We start from the raw sequence: 23,291 nt of genomic DNA on the forward strand, positions 1-23,291 counted from the left end.
GAGGGCATGATCTTAGAATAAGGGCCGCCCTTTTAAAACAGAGATAGGAGGAATTTCTTCTCTGAGAGGGTTGTAATTCTGTGGAATTTGCTGCCTCGGAGAGCTGTGGAAGCTGGGACATTGAATAAATTTAAGACGGAAATAGACAGTTACTTGTGCGTTAAGGGGATAAGGAGTTATGGGGAGCGGGCGAGGAAGTGGAGCTGAGTCCATGATCGGATCAGCCATGATCTCATTGAATGGCGGAGCAGGCTCGAGGGGCCCTATGGCCTACTCCTGTTCCTATTTCTTATGTTCTTATGTTAAATGGTCAGGGCATGGGTCTGTTCAGTTATTTCAATGTGGATACCATTCAGAACTGTTAGGTTATGCAGCACTCAGCATACCATACAAGAAGTTACCAATGCTGGTTGGTTTATGCTGCAACACCATGAGCACAGTCAAGTCTCTATGTAGACCAGAGGAATAAAATCATGTCATATGTTTTAATGTATCACATTAATATGTCAGCTATTTTCACAGCCATTAATGCTATTTTCCACTGGAGATAATGATCTTCAATGGAGTGCATTGCTCCTAATCTGATTTGGTGTTGTGATAATAGGTATGCTGGTGAGCAATGCTCTGCAGTTGTTGCTTAGTATATATTGAAACATTCACATTGGAAGCCAATATATCATTTTACAAAATAAATTGTCCAGGAGAGGAGTTTGCAAAATCAAATAAATAAGATTTCAAATCTGTGTAAAATCCCCCAAATTGTGATTTTAGAAATAATCCTTAAAGGATTCACTACGTAGATATTTGGAGACTAATAGCTAGAAATCGGGAGCACTGCACATCAGGCAGGTTGACCTTCTTACCTGATTCCACAATCTGCTCTCCCATTGAGAAAGACAGGTATCAGGGCTTTCTTAAAATTGCTATGTATCTGTTCACTGCTATCACAAAGGAAACAAATTATCGTTATTCAAAAAGTGTACACATAAACCCAGTTTTAATATATTGAATAAAAGTATATGTAGTGGAAATAAGTAAAATGGTTTGGGATTTACTTTCAAGATTGTAATAAATTTGCACAATACAATGTTAAAACAAGTTAAAAACTTTGGCTCCACACTTTACTACCCAAAAAATGATACAAACAAAATATACATTTTTATATTCCGTATAATGACATATCATCATGAGCATTAGAAGTGCCTCGAAACACAGTTTAGCTCTTACCTTGCATTGTTCAGCATTAAGTCATCATGTGTATTATGGTGAACCAATAAAGATTTGAGCTTAGAAGTTAGTTTTGGTGATATTTGTGGACAATGTTTAATATGAGATTCTTTTGTTTGTCATTTTAACACAATAACTAACCCATTTGTTTTAAAGAGATTAATGCCTCTATTAAAATAGCAAACAAGTGCCTGCACACACATTAAACATGTGTCCACTAATATTGAGACTTGAGCACATAATCTAGGCTGACACTCCAGAGCAGTATTGAATAAGTGCTGCACTGTCAGAGATGCTGTCTTTTGGATGAGACATTAAACTAAGGTCTGCCCTCTCAGGTGAGCATAAAAGATCCCATGGTACTATTTTGAAGAAGAGCAGGGAAGTTCTCCCTGGTGTCCTGACCTCAACCAACATCATTAAAAAAAAATTATATGGTCATTATCTCATTGCTCTTCATGGAACCTTGTTGTGTGCAAATTGACTGTCACGTTTCCTACATCATAACAGTGACTACACTTCAAAAAATAAAGCACATTGGCTGTAAAGCACATTGGGATGTCAATGGTGCTACATAAATGGAAGTTTTTTTGTTTGTTCATTTCTTTAATTTTTGGGCCATAGTTATCAATGTACTTTTTAATTTCACTTGTAGAAGATTTATTTCCATTGTGTGTAATTTTATTTAATACATTGAACCTGAGTTTAGGTATACAGCACCTTGCTCCAATTCCTGGAATTACCTGTTGTCCCCTCCAACTCTTTATATGTTGTTGCACCAGTATGTCAAGTACCCAGCACAGTCTTGTATCAGAGCTGAAACACCTTGGGGGATATTTTGACTTTGGGTGATAGGATAAAATTGGCGATATCGATTCAGGCACTTCACTGGAAATTAAAATCAGAGGAGATGTATAACAGATGGCTGAACATCACCTGTTTTACACTATCACCACACAAATTCCCCATTCAGTTTTCTTTTATCTGTTGTGAACTAGTTTTGACACTTTTTGTATATTCACAGTTTAGTGATAAAGAAAAGACTTCCATGTTTAAGCAAAAATAAAACTATCAGTAAAACAAATACCATGACATCCAGCTTTTTAATCTTTTTTTTATTTTGAATGTATTTAGTAGAGGTGAATGTTGATTTATTATAAAGCAGTTTACACTGTTATAGAAACATGATAGCAACAGTACTTTTACATCTAAGATTAAGATTTGAAAAATACTAGCTACAGTTGCCTGAATATTTAAACTAGTCCAGCGACATGAAAAAGGTCTTCAAAATGCTTGGTTGTCTTTCCCTTGTAAGAAAATCTTAGATTTTTTTCACCCAAGTATAAAAAAAATCTACATTTCACCTGTTTGCAGCATATATAAGAATAAAAACATTTAAGTCAGCAAGCAATTGAGAATTAGAAACAGGCTACAGAGCAGCAGTTACAACTTTCTACCAAGCAGAATAATAGTTTAAAATATTTCAACATAAATCCAAAAGTTATACATTTCTAAACTCCTAAAGTCAGAGGTCTGTCTGTGTACAGCTTATAACATTACGAAAAAAACCCTCAAGAGTAAATATTAATTTAATATCCTAAAATTGACAAGTGTCAAGGTAACAAAACCACTGAATAGTGCGTCATAGAAATATTTTAAATAAACTGGAGTCAACATTTTGAAGATTGATATGGTTTAACATTATAAACTAATACCTACTGAATAATTTATCTGCAATGAGCTGAATACATATACAGTTTCGCACTTATGTCCCCTTCTATAGTGCGCAGGATTGTAAAAACATTTACAATAAATAATTTTAAAATAGTTTTACAATATTTTTATAAGGCACAGTTTCAACCAATGACTATTAAAATTCACAATTTTTTTTCCTTTTTGCTTTCAATCAATGACCATGGACAGATGCAATAAAACAGAAAGAGGAGACTGTTATTGTCAGGGGCTGATCTGATTTCAGAATCCGAAGTGCTGACAGCAGCAGTTAAAGTTTCCCGAAAAGTGAAACAGGATGGCGGGGGGGAGGGCGGGGTTAGGGATTAAAATGTGACAGGTCATCAAACACGCACAAGTGATGTGTATTTCCAGAACTGTCTGCTTTATTGATTGTCCACACAGCTGTTCTGTCCATTAAATCCAGATCACTTGCTCAGAGCTCCATTCATGCATAAAAGGGAAGAATATATTAAAAAAATAAATAACTTCGGTGCCTGTCCATCACGCCACATGGTCATATGCTTTGATTGTTCGATGCCCGAGAGAGACTTCAAATATCTCAAATACTTTGCATAGGTTAGAGTTAAAAAAATGAGAATGACATTCAGTGCTTTGAAATTCAAATGGTAGTCGTTACCATAATGTAGAGTTGTCTCTGTATCTCACTAACCCCCTGATGTGCACATTTCATTTTTTTTAGTTATCATTATTATTGCATGTTGCAGTGTTATTGCATGCAGCTCCTGCAGTTGGTACAGGTTGAAAGTATTGCAGCATTTTCCCTGATGAAGAAACGGTTTGCACAAGACAATTACACTATGTTATGTCCCATTGTTAATGCATGAAAGTTGCAGGTTGGTTGAAGGCTTTGGACTTGCATCTTAAGTTTTTCTTGATCGTAAACAAAAAAACATTTTCTGCCGTTCCGTCTTCTTATGTTATGACAATATGTAGCACAATTGTTTGTAGTAGTCAAAAGCTGCAAAAATATTTTTCTCGCAATCAGAAAGTAGTATACTTTGTTTTCCCCACCCCCATGTCCATTATTCTTGTGTGCTGTAGTTGTAACTGGTTGGGGAGTTCTGGAATATATGGTTGCTCTCCTGATTCTAAAAGTAGTGTGCACTTTTAGTTTTTCTTTTAAACGTCCCGCCGTTATTGCATGCGGTCTGTCTGCAGCTGTTGTGGCTGATACTGGCTGAAAGCTGCGGCTGCGGCAGCTCCAGGAGCTGCACTGGGGATGGGCTGCTGCACCGCGTAGCTGTACCCGGCAGCGGTGACATAACCGGCAGCTGCTGCTGCAGCGGCAGGGGAGGCGGCGTACGGATATTGCTCGTAGGCAGCGGCAGCGGCGGCTGCGGCTGTGGCTGCAGAGTACTGCGCATAGGCAGTCCCCGTGTAGTCGATGTAAGGGGACGCGGCAGCTGCGGGTTGGACATGCGGGATGACGACTCCAGGTTGCATAAAGGCCTGTGGGTAGACATAATGAGCAGGGATCCTGTGGGATAAGGAAGAAGAAAATACCAGTAAAGAAACAGCCAACACTGCTTTTGGCTCGAACCATCCACAGTCTTTTTAAGGTTCTAGTTGTTATTGTGCATATAGGGTTGCCACAATAAGGGAAGGTTAATGAATCTACTGTATAAACCTTTGAATGCCCAAGGACCTTTATAAGTGTAATAAATTTTACAGAATTTTTTGGCCAACTACTTACAGAATGATTTGTGATTAGAACTTGAGAGAGAAACATTTGGGCATTAACAATTATTACATCGCAAAAAGCAAATTTCGACATTGTGTCATTTTACATTTATAACTAAATTAAGCAGTTAATCATGAAAGAGATATGATTCTATTCTGGTAGCACAAGTTGAAATCTGAGATAACCCATACAAAATTGCAAACATTTCACCAACTTTCATTAAATAACAGGTTTTTGGACTTAGTTTCTGAAAATTCAAAACTTGTCTTTGAATAATTTTTTTTGACAATATTTCACCGTGGCATTTTGCAGGGCAACTTCTGTTGATATTTTTGGCTGCAGTAGTTATAAATATATCATGGCAACCCTATGTGTTGCTATGCAGTCTCAGCACTCATTAATATCATATCACAGATTCACAACCCCATCACCCTAATTAAAGTAAAACACAGGCAAAAAACAAAAAACAAAAAAAAGAAAAATTACCAAACAAAGGCCACAAGGTGATAAACAAATGGTCACACAGCAAGATCACTCTACACGTGAAATCTAGTGAGGCTCTCACTCGTCACCAACAAGGCTCCAATAGAGGCCCAACAGACACTATTAACAACACAGCACTGAACCCCAGTACATGTGCATTACATTCTAGGAAAAGGTCACGGGAAGTCCTTGGGCAAACCGAAAACATATAGACCTGGACCCCATCAGCTGGCTTGCAACGATCCGCCTAATGACATGCAAAAGAAAAAAGACACTAAAAGACAAAGAGATTGGGGGATGAAAGGAAAACATGTCACAGTGAGGGGGAGAAAGTTGGCTGCAGAGACTCAAGAAAAATTACATTTTTTTTGGAAAGACAATATGGATTATCTAACTTAATTTTTTTTGAGGTGTTCTACAATCTATGGGATGACAATGACGGTACCCAGTCTGGTGTTCAACCAGCCCAGTGTTTCTGCACACTCCTCTACAGCGCAGTGACTATGTAAACTCCAGGTCAGTTAGTAGAAGGTTATCATATTAGTTCAGCAGTAACCATGACTTCCCTTCCTCAGGTTATTATTTATCAAAGTGAAGTAAACGTTAAAACCCACAGACTCGTCACCAAGCAGCTGGATTAAAAACTGCTACAAACTCATCTCATACGAGATATGTTGCAACACCTGTGGCGACAGTCACTTGTAGCTTCTTTCTGTCATGCTGTCTTGCAGTTAGGTAGATGGTTGATGGAACAATCGAACTGTCCTGTTTTATTCTTGAAGGGCAGCTCCACCTTATTTCTAAATGTGGATAAGCTGAAAAGATCATTGGGAGTTAGCTGGTGAGTCCAATTCAGCAGAGCTGCTATTGGCAGAAGCACAGTGGCGTTTGTTTTTCAAGTTTTAGGGTAATGGTAGAAGTAATTCCCTTCCTGCTTCAAAATTAGTCCTTCAACAGTTCTTTGCATAACTCCATGTGCAATAAACCACCAAAGAAAAAAAATCAAAGACTGTAGGAGGTTGGCTATAGAAAGAACACATGAACACCCAGACACTTTGTGAATAAAGATGCTGTGAGACTACTAATGGTCATTAAAATGCATCAATTATCGACTGCAAAGTCATATTATGGTGTTTTCCAACTTATGGATATCATGACCATGACATACACGATGAAAAGCATTCAAAATTATAAAATCTATCTGTTTTGATTATTCCTACAATAGTAATTCTTGACAAACAACTTCCTTGGCAAACCTCAGTGGCATCAAAGCACAATAGCATTATCATTACCCTTACAACCTAAAGTACTCGAGCCTCAGTCCAGTAAAGCAAAGTTTCCTTTAATTGTAAGTGACCTTCCATCCTGTCTACAATTATATTGATGATTGAGCTGTAGGAACCCAATTTAGAAACAAAGACCAATGAACCATGCCCAATATCTATAAAGTCAGACACTTGAACCTTCTAGTTAAGGTGAAGTATACATAAATTTGCACACTGAATATCGTCTTGTTAAGCATATGGCTTTCAATCTACTCAATGTGAAAAAACACATCTTGAATAACAATATTGGAGTACAACTGTTTTGGGTTTAAAGATACTCTCAAGTTGTAGAGTTAAACACAATTAAACCTTGTAAATTAATCTGTATGTGCCAGATGGAAGATAGTTTTTTTAAACTGTTTACTGACCACTGCTGCCTTCCTATTATCCTTGATCAAAGAATGGGAAGAAATAGTCTGAACTGAAGACTGCCTATGGCAGTCAGAAAGACAGAAGGTGCATGTGACATGAGGCAGGTCGTGAGCAGATTTTGCCCAGAGAGAATGCTCCAATATTATGCAATATCCTACTTAGTAATCAATGATGATAGTAGTATTCAAATGATGTCAAGGCTGGGATTCAAACTCTGTCTTTTGGATATTTTGGCCACGATTTTACAGACATCAGCGGGTGTGTGGCGGGTGACGTTGATGGCGGGTCCCGACCCCGCTGCTGGCTCAATCCCGGCCTCTGAAATGAATTTCCCTAGATTGGACTTGTTAAGCTCGCCCAGCCGTTTGCCGGCCAACTAGAGGAAGTGGGTCTGGTGACGTCATTTGATGACGCACCACCAGCCGGTTTCCTTAAACAGCCCATGTCCAACTTTATTTTGACATTTGTGCTGTCAAGTGTTCTACAGCATTAAGGTACTGCAAACACTGACAAGCACTGCAGAGGTGCAGGACTACACCCAGGCTCTCCCATGACTCCCTTCATATGCTTATGGAGGGAGTCACAGCCCCAGGGAGGTCCTCTTCCCTTTCCATGGGCAGAAGGGACCTCCCCAGGAGACCAACATAGCGTGGTTTCACATTGCAGAGGAGGGCACAAGCAAGGATATGGTCAGGAGGGCCTCGGTGCAGTGCTGCAAACGTTTCAATGATCTCAGTAGATCACGAAATGTTAATACAATGCCACACTCAACCTCATCCTGCTGTACCTTGCATCACATCCCCATTCCTCTGCCTTCCCTACCCTACTGCTGCACATCCTTACTCACACCAACTTATCTTACACCTGCACCCATCCCTCTCTATCTACATTATCACATCCCCATCTCACTAGCTGCCCCTCACACTCACCCTCATCCTAATGCAATCATACCACTAACAACACATAAGGGTAGGCACAGGAGTTTAATGCAATGTTCATGTAAAGTTTATGTTCAACACTTTGTGTCCTTGGACAGATTTGTGTGCACCTTTGGAAGTAGCTTAGTGAGTTGCAGTGAATGGTGAGACAAAATGGTATTCCCTGCAATGGTCATGAGTGTGAAAGAAATGGCTTGGGCACTGTAGGGATGCTTTATAGTGTTGGAGCAGGATGGTGCCAACCTGGCGCATCATGTGGCAGCCAGGGTGTACAGCATCAAGTGAAGTAAATCTGGCCATGGTGAGGCAATCCGTGGCCTCCCGGGCAGCAATGTGGTTGGGTGCTCTCTGTCCTGTGCAACATCAGGTGATTGGAGAGAAAGTTGGTGGTGTTGTTGTTAATGCTGCTGGTGTGCCTGGTGCTGCTGGTGTTGGGGCTGATCGTGGTGGGATTCTGAAGACCAAGGTGTGAGAGTATAAAGGATACCCATGCTGATGGAATAGATGGTAGGTGAAGTAAAGATGACAGAAGCGATCTGTCAATGGTGAGAGAGGTAATGAGGTCAGACTGGGTGCAGACTTGTGTAAAGACTTGCAACAAAGTGAATCTGTTGTGGAAATGCAGTCGCTGAGGGAAGATATCTCTGTAAGGTGAGAGCTATTACTGTACATTTGAAGCTGTTAACTCAACAGCTCATTCAATGGCCACTGATCTCCTGCTTCAGCTTGAGAGACATGGTGTCATTCTTAAGCGGCTCTAAACAGGCCACTAATTACCTGAATTGGGTCTGCTGCTGTGAACTCGTCGCTGCGTGTCAGGCCTGTTCAGCGCTGACAGACACAACATTGGAGAAGGGCATGGGGTGGCGGGTTCACAGCGGGATCCTGGCCCACTAGGAGAAAAAAAACATTTTCCCACCCGTCCCGCCACCGATCGCGCCCGCTGACCGCCCCCCCACCCCCCCACCCCCACCCCCATCTCGCCCCCGGAAAATCCAGATGATAGTTACTACTAGAGACACTAGTTTGTCAGATATTACCATTTTAAAATAATACTCTAGCATTATAAAGACGTATTATCATACATATAGTGTTTGGAGAGGTCATTGCTTCACCAAATCAATCTTACAACATGTTCAATTATCTTCCCCACATTTGGTGATGACTGCTGCTCAACTTATGATCACACTTGAATTCTGCTAGATTATTAAAACACTTTGAACAAAGTTCTCAATTTTTCTCCAACTAATTAATGATTGATGATTGCCCTAAGCAACAACAAGCAAGTTACAAATATTTAGCTAAATTATGGATGCACTTTATTTTAGAACAACAAAACTGGGTGCAGAATAGTTTTCAAAACAAAACACATCTTGCATTTCAATCCTCTCACACGAATTTGCTGTAGTTTGACAGTTAAGTCAAAGTAGCCAATGTTACCCTTTCATTTAAGGTACTCTGGGCTAATAAAATGATAAAATATTGAAGGTCTTATAGGTATGCATGGTGGGAGGAGCAACCGGACATCCTCTGTAAACTTGAGTTTATCCAAAACTCTGCTGCTGTATCCTAACCTGCACCAAATCTCATTCACCAATCACCTCTGCGCTCGCTGACCTACATTGACTCAAGTTTGATGACGCCGCAATTCTAAAATTCGCATCTTTATTTTAAAATCACTCTATTGTCTTGCCCCTCCCTATCTCCTTAACCTCTTCCAGCCCTACAACCCTCCTAGATCTCTGTAGTCCTCAAATTTGGCCACTTGCATATCCCCACTTTCCATCACTCCAACGTTGGCGGCTGTGCCTTCAGCTCTCTAGGCCCTAACCTCTGGAATTCCCTCCCGAAACCTCTCAGCCTCATTACCTCTCTCTCCTCCTGTGAAGTGCATTGGGATATTTTACTACTTTAGTACTATATAAATGCAAGTTGTTGTTGTATGTGTAGTAAATGTGCTGCCCTCATAAAACTACTGTAAAAGAAATGTAAATCTCCTATTTCATATACTGCTGAAGTCCCATCAGTCATCTCAGCAGTGACGATGGGGTCGGTCTATTTTTGGCATATTTTTCTGGCCCTTGAAGACCAGCCATTTGGGGTTTTCACTGTGATCAGGGAGTCACACCACTAACAACAGTCATAGGAACACCAGTAGGCAGCTCCAAAGTGAATCCAGTAGTTTCTGTGGGTAAGTACATAGCATTACATAGTATTTACAGCACAGAAACAAGACTTTTGGCCATGCCAGTATTTATGCTCCACACGTGCCTCCTCCCACCCCTCTTCATTTAATCCCTTCAATATATCCTTTTCTTTCTTTCTCCCACATGTACTTATCCAGCTTTCCCTTGAATGCATCTATGCTATTTGCCTCAACTACTCCCTGTGGCAGCGAGTTCCACAGTCTAACCACTCTCTGGGAAAAGAAGTTTCTCCTGAATTCCCTATTGTATTTATTAGTGATTAGCTCATATTTATGGCCCCAAGTTCTGCTCTCCCCTGCAAACATAAGAACATAAGAAATAGGAGCAGGAGTAGGCCAATTGGCCCATCGAGCCTGCTCCGCCATTCAATAAGATCATGGCTGATCTGATCATAGACTCAGCTCCACTTCCCTGCCCACTCCCCATAACTCTTTACTCCCTTATCGCAAGTGGAAGTATCTTCTCTACATCTACCCTATCAAACACTTTCATAATCTTAAAGATCTCTATTAGGCCACCCCCTTAGTCCTTTTCCTAGAGGAAAATAGCCCAAGCCTGTACAAACTATCCTGATAGGTGTAACCTCTCAGTTCTGGTATAATTCTAGTATAATTTTTGCACCTTCTTCAGTGCCACTATATCCGTTTTATAATATGGAGACCAGAACTGTTCACAATACACCAAAGTGTGGTCTAATCAAGATTCTATTCAAGTTTAACATAACGTCTCTGCTTTTCAGTCTATCCTTCTAGAAATGAACCCTAGTATTTTTTTTATGGCCTTATTATCCTGCGTTGCTACTTTTAGTGCTCTGTGTATCAGTACCCCCAGATCCCTCTGCTCCTCTGCCCCATTTATACACTTATTTTCCAAGGAGTATATGGCCTCCTTATTCTTCCTACCAAAAAGTACCACCTCACGCTTATCTATATTGAAGTTCAATTTCACCCCGTTCTGCAAGTTTATTAACGTCGTCCTATATTTTGTCACAGACTTCCTCTGTATTAACTACACACCTCAATTTGGTGTTGTTCGCAAATTTTGACGTTGTACTTCCGAATCACGAGTACAAACTGTTTATGTAACTGGCGAACAACAGTGGTCCCAGTGCCAATCCCTGTGAAACACCGCTTCCCACCATTTGGCAGTCTGAGTAACTACCCTTAACCCCTACTCTCTGCTTTGTAGCCACCTTGCTATCCATTCTGCTACTTGTCCCCAAACTCTACATGTTCTGACCTTAGTCATGAGCCTACCCATGAGGCTTGTGTGGAGCATAAATAGGGGCTGGGCCAAATGGCCTGTTTCTGGTGTATAATGTGCTAGTATGGAGTTTTCATACATTTCCTGATTGCACCTGTCGAGCTGCTCATTGATACTCCCAGAGTCAACTGAAATGGCCGGTTTCCATAGGCTGGTTAAAATACACTAAAATTATGCATAGGTAGAATTAAGTCCCCCCCCCCACCCCTCCCCCCCCCTACCCCTCCCCCCCTCCCCCGCCCACATCTTTTCCCATAATATTTGCAGTAGGATGGAAGAGAAAAGAATTGACTGAAATTAATCACCTGTCTAAAATTCCATCCAGCTATATTAGCAAACATACTACCAGATACCATGTAAAAAAAACTGGAACAAAAAAAGGTCAGTTATTACTTAAGTAAATAAATACTTGTTGAAAAAATAAAAAGATAAGCGAGCAATTTTGTGAAATGTAAAGAAAGTGCTATCATTAGGCCCCTCCACCAATCAAAATTGGCTTTTTAAACACCCATAATTTGCGGTCAGCGGTGAAGCAAAGGCGTTCGCCGCTGGCCCCAAAGTAAGCTTTCCACAAAGGTCTCGCGTTCTCTGTGGCAAGAAGTTTGTTTTTTCTGATGTGGAATCCCATAGTGCGAGCTGCTGTGACATCAACAAGCTATCTAAACAGCCAATCACAATGCAGAATTCTCACAGACCGAGAACCAGGAAGTGAGTGAGCTCCTTTGATTCTAACGTTTAAAAATTTTATAGAGAGCAAACCAAAGATGGAGTTCTCACATGGAGAAAAGGCAAACCTGAAATAAAGATGAACAAACTTTTTTAAAAAACAATGTCGGAGCAGTGAATGATTGACCGCAACTTCAGTATTTCTGCGTTAGGATGCACATGCGCTACATTCTGAAGTTGCGGTCAGTTTCAAAGGGGTAATAACAGCAAATGATGTTCATTCGCTGTTATTATACACCGTAAATTCCGAACCAACACATCTTTGATAGTGGCCTGTACGTACAAGTATGCCCTGTACCATAATCCAGTAGTTACAGCAGATTTTATACAGTTCATTACTTCAAATTAATGACCTATGTCATATTTCAGAATTTGTGAGAAACATGTAAACATACAGCTTTGAATTGTTACATCTACAATTCACCGAGTAGGTTAAGGCATATTGATTAGAAAGTGTTATTTTTCATGTGTATATACATAGAATTTACAGCTCAGAAACAGGCCATTCCGCCCATTCACTGTTTATGCTCCACATGAGCCTTCTCCCAGTCTATTTACTTCACCTCACCCAATCAGTATATGCTTATATCCCTTTCTCCCTCATATACTTATCTAGATTCCCCTTAAATGTATTTACACTATTTGCCTCAACCATTCCATGTGGTAGCAAGTTCCACATTCTCACCAGGAATTCCTTATTGAATTTCTTAGTGATTATCTTATATTTGTGGCCCCTAGTTTTATGCTCCTCACGTGGAAACATCTTCTCTATGTCTATCCTATCAAACCCCTTCATAATTTTAAAGACCTCTATCGGGTCTCCACTCAGTCTTCTCTTTTCTAGAGCAAAGAGCCTCTGCCTGTTCAGTTTTTCCTGATAGTTCTGACCTCTCAGTTCTGGTATCATCCTTGTAAATATTTTTAGCATTTTCTCCAGTGCTTCTATATCCTATATGCAAATTAAATTGGCTAGATTTTTTGGAACCGACGTCTATTGTGTTCAGATATATAAAATGTGTCCTTCATCGGACTCTCGTAGGCCTATTTGTGTGTGTTGGGGGTGGCTTTTGGTTAAAATCCACAGAAAACTGAACAGGTGCTGAAACGTGAAACTCAAGCTCCCCAGGATCATTCTCTTTTAAACTCATAGGAACTCTTAGCACACTCCCAAGCCCGTGCCATTTCACACTGGATGACTGACAAGACAGGCTGCAGTATGACTCCCTACTCTATTTTTAATCTTCTACTAAAGTGATCTATCAAAGAGAAGGAATGTGTGCATAAGGCAAAATGAGCAACTTTCCTTATGTAACCCACAAGGTTAGTGATCAGAAATTGTTTGATCTGTAATTTAAATATGTTAATGAAAACATTTCAATTTTACAGCCTCAATATAGTATCAGCCATAATGATCTAGTTGGATTTGTTTTCTTCAAATTCTGCACACAACTAATATTTGGGGGAAGAATAGAATTTTGAAGTATCCTAGATCATTCCATAGCAAGTGCTTTAGTAAAATAATTGTTGTAAATAGGATTGATTTAGACAGGTGGGCTGACGTAAAGGTCTCGAGTGCTAACCTGGGTCTGCAGTTATAAAAATTAGATGAGTCCTTCAGACTACCGAGTACAATGAAATAATTATGCTGCCTTTCAAAACATAAAACCGCGTGGTATTTTCCACCTGCATTATTGCATGACTCATTCATTATTTACTTAGCTTATTGTTATGTGTCATTATTTATTCATGGCGAAAAAGCAGATTAGCAGACTGAAATTGTGTGCACACCTATTTTAAATGTACACGATACGCGCACCCATTTTATTGTGGAACTGTCGTATTTTGTATTTTCGGCAATTTCTCAACAATTGTTAAAATACTTTAACATGAAAAAATGTGTTACAATGTTGCCCCCCCCCCCCCCCCCCCACACACACACACATTATTTTCAACTTTACATTTACTCATCCGGGAGAATGTGCGGGTATGCTAGAAAAATATTTACAACGTGGGTTTAAAGATTCTGGATTTAAAGATATTTTACAGCGTAACTTTGAAAATGAACGAATTAATAGGACAAAGGACAAGAAGTGGCGAAGTGTACTGATGTTGAGGCAGTCTCTTTCAATTTTTCTACCAGGATATCAGACATGGTACCCAGCCTAAAACTAGACGGCCCAACATACAAAATGTCGTTAGGAAATGTAGCACTTGAAAGTCACGCTGAATTATAATGTTGTGGACAATTATCAGGTACTGTACGCATGATTTTATAGAACATAGAATGGAAGCACTTGTGTTAACAAAATAAAAATCAACCAAACCCAAAATAAATAAAAACATCGCAACATGCACGCGATGAATTGATTTGGTAATCAAAAAATAAAGTCACACAGAATTTAGCACTCACTACAACCCAGAAACTGAATTGTTAAACTGGAAATCAGGCTACAGCAACAAAGCAAAATAAAGTGGGACCCCTTGCTCCCAATGGCAAAACAAATCAACACTCTTGAACAAAGAAAACTCCAGAAAAGTCCTCACTACAGCTCTCTTCATTAAAAAGCACGCAGTTTGCTTGTTTAGCTCTAAACACCACTTCATTAAAAGTAAAAAGCACACGCAGCTCTATGACACTCTGAGAAATAACATACATGCAACAGTTAATCACCATTTTTAGCTTGTTTGTGTGTTTGAGTCTACTGGTTACAGTTTAAGATCTGCTCATTCGGTAACTATTCCACCTCATATCATCAAATCCTTCTCTCATCATCATGTTATCTTAACTGTAAACGACCCCTGTCAGATCAGAAAGAAATACATAGAATTGAGTCAAGCCAAAAGGGGGCACAAAGTCGATTTGTTAAAATAAGTAAATAACACCATTGTACAGCACCAAAAAGTATTGTGTCTGGGTGGTTGGTTGGATGAACGGAAACGCTTTCAGAACTTGACTCATTGAGAGATTGTACAGCTCCAAGAGTTTGTTAGTCATTGAAGAAGGGTGTTAAACTATAGTCGTCCTATGATAGAGTTAGGATAGTTTGCTAAACATACATATATAATCGCTTTCTAGCTTGTTTTTTTTAATAGCGTTGAGATGCACAGTTTGATTAACTGCAGTTCTGTGAAGTTGGAAAGCGTTAACAATATAAATATATCTGCCTTTAAGTGGAGCGGAAACCGGTTATTCACCGCGGTAGGAACGGTACGACACTTACCCATATGGCCTAGGGACGAAAGCAGGGTGAATCTGCTGTACTCCGAAAGCGAAACCTGTCAAGGCAAACAGATTCAATCTTACAAATGGAAACATAACTTCACTCAGCACAAGAATAAAACCTGACACAGAGACACGGTCCCACCTTTAGGTCAAGTGCATTGACCATCAACAGTGAAAACACATCAGTGCCCACATTAATATCCTAATCTGCATGTCCCCTTTCTTTTTTTGCACTTATTTGTTGTGCTTTTTCTTAAGACATTTTCTTTTGAATTGATTCTGACAATGTTTTTTTTTTGCGGGTGGGTATCTTGAGCTCCTGGCCCGGACTCACACACTCACCTGGCTGCATGATCCGAGGTTTCGCCCCCAGGTAAGCCAGGTTGACGTTGGCTTTCCTGCCGTCGATGATGGGATTGGGATCTTTGCATGCTCGCTCCGCCGCTACCCGGTCAGCCATGGTCACCTGTAACCAGGGAAAAGAAAATCCGGGACACAGCCCGGCATCAGTCAAACCACTCAACGCAGCAAACCAGCCACCGCACTCGCAGTCACGATGATTATATCGCCATGTATTCATGATCACTGCTGGTTCAGTTCCAGACTCTTGCCTTGCTGGGTACTTACAAAGCCATAGCCGCGGGACTTGCCCGTCTGCCGGTCCGTGATGACCACCGCTTCCTCGATGTCGCCGAACACCTCGAAGTACTTGCGGAGCGACGCGTCGGTGGTGTGGTAGGGCAGCCCGCCGACGAAGATCTTGGTGAAGGTGGTGTCCTTCTGGGTGGTGTGCATCTTGCCCCGGCGCAGGCTGTAAACCTCACACGAGACACGCGACGATGGGCTTTGATCCTGTCACAATGACACGAGCCGGCGGAGAAATGATGTAAATGCACCCTGTCTTACTTGTCCTTTCCCCCCACCCCCCACCCCGCCCCGCACTTCCCCAATAAATTAATAAATAAATAAAAGTTTCCAGCTTCCCCCGTGAGGTAGATAAAATGCAAAAAAAAAACACACTTGTGGGCTGCGCTGCCGTCCCGCTCGCAATCCGCTGTTTCCACTGCCCGCTGTCTGGGCTCTTTAAGTGCCCGCTGTCGGTCTGGCTGCTCCTGTCATTCTCCGGCCCCCTAACCCCGCCCCTGTGGACCACGCCCCCTCTCTGGCCACGCCCCACCCCTCACACCGCCGCTCCCCTCTTGCTGTGCCCCATCTCCTCCAATTGGGGTGCGCCGGTTGCGCGTGTCGCTCATCGAGCCACGCCCCCGCCCCGCACACCGACCAATCATTGTGCCGCCGGAGCTGGAGGGTTCGGTCGTCGGCGGATTGGCTGGCGGCAGGTTTGGGGTTTTGCTGGAGCGGGCGGCGCTGGCGGTCAAAGCATGTGCACAGTGCACTAAAAAGTGCAATTAATAAGGGGAAGGGGCGAGAGAAGTGAGGCAGGAATAACTCGCTTGTTTAAATTACACAAGAGCTGAGCTTAGTTTCGAAAATGAGAAACGAAACCGAGTTCAACGTTAAAACGAAAACAAAATGAGTCAGGGGTGAAGTTGCGCTTTTATTGTGCATAATTGGATAGGATTTGACAAAGATGAAGGCTGAATATATGTAAACCAGTGAATGCATCCCCCACTTTATTCCTCCATCTGTTCAAGGGTATAAAAGAACATGTGAATAAATAGGGCCGCATAAAGAATCAGGCGAGGGGGAAGAGACACTAAAATCATCAAAATAGACCAATTGGCTCCCCAGATTAAGGAAGGAAAGATCGGCCATGGTTTATGGCCCAGATTACGATCCAGTGACCACTGTCTGAAGTGCGTGGAGTTGACATTGGGTGGGGACACGTCAGGGCTGTTCAGTGACGCTCACGTAATCCTGGATGAGGTACCGGAGGGTCCAAAGCACGTATTGAAACTGTTACCAATCGAGAGGCCAATGCTTACCGAAACAGGAGAGAAAACTGCCTGCGAAAATGAAAACAAAAACAGGCCGACTTGTCTGAACTAACACAGATCCAGGAGTAAGATGATTTATTATTTGATTAATGTTGTTTTGATCCTGTGTAAACAGTTACATTGTCATAAAAGAAGAAATACAGCATTGCAGTGCTTATGTTGCTAGAGTAACAGGGAACTGCTGCAACACAGTGGCTCAAAGAGCAGGTAGTTAATGATTATTAGAAAAATACAAGCAGTGCTTAATGCTCGGGCCTATAAAGTCTGATGTCAAATAAATGCTTTGAATTAATGTAACTTACATTGTTAATGAAGTCTCTGGTGCCATTAAAGTGGTCCAATATTAAGGGCATAACTTACATCAAAACAGGTATTTCATTAAAATTGAATTAATTTATTTTGGTCAACCAGGGATCTGCAAGAAACACATGTGATGTGCACTCCCTTCCTTTGTTTAAGAATCTCCAAAACAAGCAACTAAGAAATGTACACCTGCCTGTAAGGCTTCTGTTTTCCCAATAAGCAGCCCACACTTTTTTCCTGGCAGGAACATATCCCACTAACCCAAAACCGCAGAGCTTAGATGCAGGTTGGCAGAACCAAGGCTTGGGGACCCCCAAATGTGAACAGAGGTTCTGCTGAAGTTTAACGAGCTAAAACCATATGGCATTCAGGAGCTGCTCCCTGGTGCTTGTCCAGTTAGGATTATCCTACTTGTTGAGGCATTGGCTTGCAGGATCATGTGGAGCCGACTGGTAAGAATGTCAACCCATTTGTAAGCCAGACTAGCTGGTTAATCATCACAAGCACCCTGGTGTACTGCCTGCCATACATGGCTGACTTTGGTATAAGCTTCATTATGCTTGTCACCTTGGAGCAATCTGAACCCCCCGCTTATCACACTCCCTCTCCCTGGATGATAGTCACTAGTTGGTTGTTGAACAATTAATTACAGGTCTGAGCCCTCACTAGGTAGGCATCAGGAGCTCCTCACAATTGGCATGGTGATCAGCACAACTTACCGTAAGATGTGAGTACATTGCTTCTATTCCCTGACCACAGCTTGGACACTGAGGACACCATCCATCGTGTTCTGTGGCACAACCACCGTGCCAAATGGGATCGATTCAGAACAGATCTAGCAGCACAAAACTGGGCATCCATGAGGCACTGTGGGCCATCAGCAGCAGCAGAATTGTATTTCACCACAATCTGTAACCTCATGGCCCTGCATATCACTCACTCTACCATTACCATCAAGCCAGGGGACCAACCCTGGTTCAATGAAGAGTGTACAAGAGCATGCCAGGAGCAGCACCAGGCGTACCTAAAATGAGATGCCAACCTGGGAATCTGCAACACAGGACTACATATATGCTAAAAACCGGAAGCAGCATGCTATAGACAAGGCTAAGTGATCCCACAACCAACAGATCAGAATAAAGCTCTGTAGTCCTGTCACATCCAGCCGTGAATGCTGGTGGACCATTAAACAATTAACAGGAGGAGGAGGCTCCATGAATATCCCAATCCTCAATAATGGTGGAGCCCAGCACGTGAGTGCAAAAGACAAGGCTGAAGCGTTTCTTCAGCCAGAAGTGCCAAGTGAATGATCCATAACGGCCTCCTCCTGAGGGCCCCACCATCACAGAAGCCACGTGATATCAAGAAATGGCTGAGCGCACTGGATACAGAAAAGGCTATGTGTCCCAACAACATCCCAGCTGTTCTGCTGAAGACTTGTGCTCCAGAACTAGCTTAGCTGTTTCAGTACAGCTACAATACTGGCATTTTTACGACAATGTGGAAAATTGCCCATGTATGTCCTGTTCTGTCCACAAAAAGCAGGACAAATCCAATCCAGCCAATTACCACCCTATCAGTCTACTCTCAATCATCAGCGATGTGATGTAAGGTGTCGTCAATAGTGCTATCAAGTGGCACTTACTTACCAATAACCTGCTCACCGATGCCTAGTTTGGGTTTCTCCATGTCCACTCTGCTCCAGAACTCATTATCTTGGTCCAAACATGGACAAAAGAGCTGAATTCCAGAGGTGAGGTGAGAGTGGCTGCCCTTGACATCAAGGCAGCATTTGACTGAGTTTGGCTTCAAGGAGCCCTACTAAAAGTGAAGTCAATGGGAATCAGGGGGAATACTCTACACTGGCTGGAATCATGCCTAGCACAAAGGAAGATGGTTGTGGTGGTTGGATGTCAATCATCACAGCCCCAGGACATTGCTGCAGAAGTTCTTAAGGGCAGAGTCCTAGGCCCAACCATCTTTAGCTGCTTCATCAATGACCTGCTCTCCATCATAAGGTCAGAAGTGTGGATGTTCACTAATGACTGCATAGTGTTCAGTGCCATTCGCAACTCCTCAGATAATGGAGCAGTCCATGCATGACTGCAGCAAGACCTGGACAACATTCAGACTTGGGCTGATAAGTGGCAAGTAACATGCGCGCCACACAAGTGCCAGCCAATGACTATCTCCAACAAGCGAAAGCCTAACCACCGCCTCCTGATATTCAACGGCATTACCATCGCTGAATCCGCACCCCTACCCCCCTTCCCAATCAACATCCTGCGGGTCACCATTGACCAGAAAGTTAACTGGACCAGCCACATAAATACTGTGGCAAAAGAGCAGGTCAGAGGCTGGGTATTCCGTGGCGAGTGACTCACCTCCTGACTCCCCAAAGCCTTTCCACTATCTACAAGGCACAAGTCAGGAGTGTGTTGGAATACTCTCCACTTGCTTGGATGAGTGCAGCTCCAACAACATTCAAGAAACTCGACACCATAAGAACATAAGAAATAGGAGCAGGAGTAGGTCATACAGCTCCTTGAGCCTGCTCTGCCATTTAAGTCGATCATGGCTGATCTGATCATGAACTCAGGTCCACTTCCCTGCCTGCTCCCCATAACCCCTTATTCCCATCCAGGACAAAGCAGCCTGCTTGATTGGCACCCATCCACCGCCTTAAACATTTACTCCCTCCATCACCGACGTACCATGGCTGCAGTGTGTACCATCTACAGATGCACTGCAACAACTCGCCAAGGCTTCGACGGCAGCACCTCCTGAACCCGCGATCTACCACCTAGAAAGACAAGGGCGGCAGGTGCATGGGAACACCACCGCTTCCATGTTCCCCTCCAAGTCACACACCATCCTGACTTGGAAGTCTATTGCCGTTCCTTCATCGTTGCTGGGTCAAAATCCTGGAACTCCCTCCCTAACAGCACTGAGGGAGTACCTTCACCAGAAGGACTGCAGCGGTTCAATAAGGCGGCTAACCACCACCTTCTCAAAAATGCTGGCCAGCAAAGAATCAGATACCCCAAGTGGGTGAACAAAAAACCTGTAGATGTTGATTGACTTGCTGTTTTCCAGAACGTGTACTGTTGCAGTTATTTGCTTTTTACCTCCCTATAAAAGGGATGCTTTGATAAGTCATATTGTGAATCTGCACTGCATTAATTCCCTGTTCTAGGGAGGTGTTGCAGGATGAGTTGCCAGGCCCGACCTCTTCCCTCAGGGTTATTGGAGCGGCCGCCTGTAGTTGACTAAAGAGCGACCACAGCACAGCCGGAGTCTGGACAGGGGAAGACAGAGGACGGATCCGCGGGGGGCGTAGGGCCGGGTGCAACTCATCCGTAACCCGCAAGAGGGGGACTGGGATTCATCCAGAAGTTGCGGCTTTAATGTCTCCAGGTGAGTTACTAGGACTCCCCCTGCACCTCTGTCTCCTGCTGAGTTGCTCGGACTATCCCCCTGTGCCTCTGCCTGTCTCCAGGCATGTCCTTCACCTCCACATGCTGCTTTATAACGACTCGCCTTTCTCAAACATAGCGTAATCATAGAATCATAAAATAATACAGCACAGAAGAGGCCATGAGACCATCGTGCATGTGCCGGCCAGTTAAATACAGCCTCGAATTCAGCTCGAATCGCAACGTGATCGAGCAATTGATTGTATTGCCTCCCAGAAAGGAGCAAGGACCATCGACGACCCACCAACATTCCGCGACAAATGCCGTAAATCGCCCTCCAGCCGATCCCTCGGGATGCAACCGCTGGAAGTTAAGCGGCCTCGGGGAGGATTTCCCTTGGCGATGTGGCCGTTCCTGGAGCAGGATTGCGGCACCAGTGCATGAAGCCACCATCAGGCTCCAGTCTCCGCTTTAATACAACCCTTCGCCAGGTTTCTCCGCAGTAATCAGCAGTTACATCGCACAACACGCATCCCCCAATATAGCTGCAGGAGCCACACGGCAGTGCATTGCTCAGGACTCCATCCCTGGCACGAGCTGCTTTTAATGACGCGCTGTTACCGACAGCTTCCAGTCACCTCACTGTCCTGCATGCGCACTCTGGGGTCGTGCGGATCTGAGAATGGGTGCCGCCATATGTTGTTAGAGCAAGATGAAGTATTTACATTTCTTTTGCCCACACATTGGCGGACCGCTTAAGACCGTCTCCGGGTCCCTATGGGGCCGCGGACCCCCGGTGGAGAACCCCCGCCTTAAACAACACTACCAAACCAGATTATGTGGTCATTTATTTCATTGCTGTTTGAGGGAGCTTGCAGTGCGCACATTTACTACTATATTTCCTACATTACAGGAGTGACTACACTTCAGAAGCACATCATTGGCTTCAAGTGCTTTGGGTTGTCCCGAGGTCATAAAAGGCGTTATTGAAGTGCATTTTCTTTCTTTTACAGGCTTTACAGGAAACAACCAGGAGTGGATTGAGAGGACTTAAGTTTGACTCCCAGAAACAAACAACATATTTTTAACAATATAACCTGGAAGGGCCAGCGGCAAGGAGAGCAAGTGTCAGCTGTGGCTCAGTGAGTAGCATTCTTGCATCTGAGTCAGAAGGTTGTGGGTTCAAGTTCCACTCCAAGAGACTTGAACACAAAAATCTAGGCTGACACTCCAGTGCAGTGCTGAGAGAGTGCTGTACTGTTGGAGATGCTGGCTTTCGGATGAGACGTTAAACCGAGGCCCCCTCTGCACTCTCGGGTGGGTATAAAAGATCCCATAGTAATATTTTGAAGAAGAGCAGGGGAGTTATCCCCGGTGGCCTGGCCAATATTTATCCCTCAATCAACATCTTTATAAACAGATTATCTGGTCGTTCATCATCATCATAGGCAGTCCCTCGGAATCGAGGAAGACTTGCTTCCACTCTTAGAATGAGTCTTTAGGTGGCTGAACAGTCCAATATGAGAGCCACAGTCCCTGCCACAGGAGGTACAGTCGTTGAGTGTAAGGGAGGGTGGGACAGGTTTGCCGCACTTTCTTTCTGCTGCCTGCGCTTGTTTTCTGCATGCACTCGGCGATGAGACTCGAGGCGCTCAGTGCCCTCCTGGATGCATTTCCTCCAATTAGGGCAGTCTTTGGCCAGGGACTCCTAGGTGTCAGTGGAGATGTTGCACTTTATCAGGGAGGCTTTGAGGTTTCGTAACGTTTCCTCTGTCCACCTTTGGCTCGTTTGCCAAGAAGGAGTTCCAAGTAGAGTGCTTGCTTTGGGAGTCTCGTATCTGGCATGCGGACAATGTGACCTGGCCAGTGGAGCTGATCAAGTGTGGTCAGTGCTTCAATGCTGGGGATGTTGGCCTGGTCGAGGACACTAATGTTGATGCGTCTGTCCTCCCGGGGGATTTGTAGGATCTTGCGGAGGCATCGTTGGTGGTATTTCTCCAGCGACTTGAGGTGTCACCTGTACATGGTCCATGTCTCTGAGCCATACAGGAGGGCGGGTATTACTGTAGCCCTGTAGACCATGAGCTTGGTGGTAGATTTGAGGGCCTGATCTTCGAACACTCCTTTCCTCAGGCGGCCGAAGGCTGCGCTGGCGCACTGGAGGCGGTGTTGAATCTCCTCATCAATGTCTGCTTTTGCTGATAAGAGGCTCCAGAGGTATGGGGAATGGTCCACATTGTCCAGGGCCGCGCCATGGATCTTGATGACTGGGGGGCAGTGCTGTGCGGCGAGGACAGGCTGGTGGAGGACCTTTGTCTTACGGTTGTTTAGTGTAAGGCCCATGCTTTCGTATGCCTCAGTAAATACGTTGACTATGTCCTGGAGTTCAGTCTCTGAATATGCGCAGACGCAGG

The 23,291-nt window shown here is 43.3% G+C and overlaps 1 protein-coding gene across 2 annotated transcripts in view; it reads right to left on the reverse strand.

The window, feature by feature from the left end:
• Positions 1-2,327: 2,327 nt before the first annotated feature.
• The window catches only part of rbm24a (RNA binding motif protein 24a), a 37,274-nt gene continuing 16,310 nt past the window's right edge, over positions 2,328-23,291 (reverse strand). The window contains exons 1-5 of one of the 2 annotated variants that reach the window (XM_070880655.1): positions 16,221-16,253; positions 15,828-16,052; positions 15,543-15,666; positions 15,199-15,253; positions 2,328-4,459 (exon numbers count right to left, since the gene is read on the reverse strand). In XM_070880655.1, coding sequence (XP_070736756.1) covers positions 4,117-4,459; positions 15,199-15,253; positions 15,543-15,666; positions 15,828-15,995 — 690 coding nt within the window. In that variant the 5' untranslated portion in view covers positions 15,996-16,052; positions 16,221-16,253 and the 3' untranslated portion in view covers positions 2,328-4,116. Of the gene's footprint in view, positions 4,460-15,198; positions 15,254-15,542; positions 15,667-15,827; positions 16,053-16,220; positions 16,254-23,291 lie in introns of those variants that run through there. The other variant, XM_070880654.1, reaches the window with a different exon arrangement.

This window comes from Pristiophorus japonicus, chromosome 5 (assembly GCF_044704955.1).
Source record: "Pristiophorus japonicus isolate sPriJap1 chromosome 5, sPriJap1.hap1, whole genome shotgun sequence".
Lineage (NCBI taxonomy): Eukaryota > Metazoa > Chordata > Chondrichthyes > Pristiophoridae > Pristiophorus > Pristiophorus japonicus.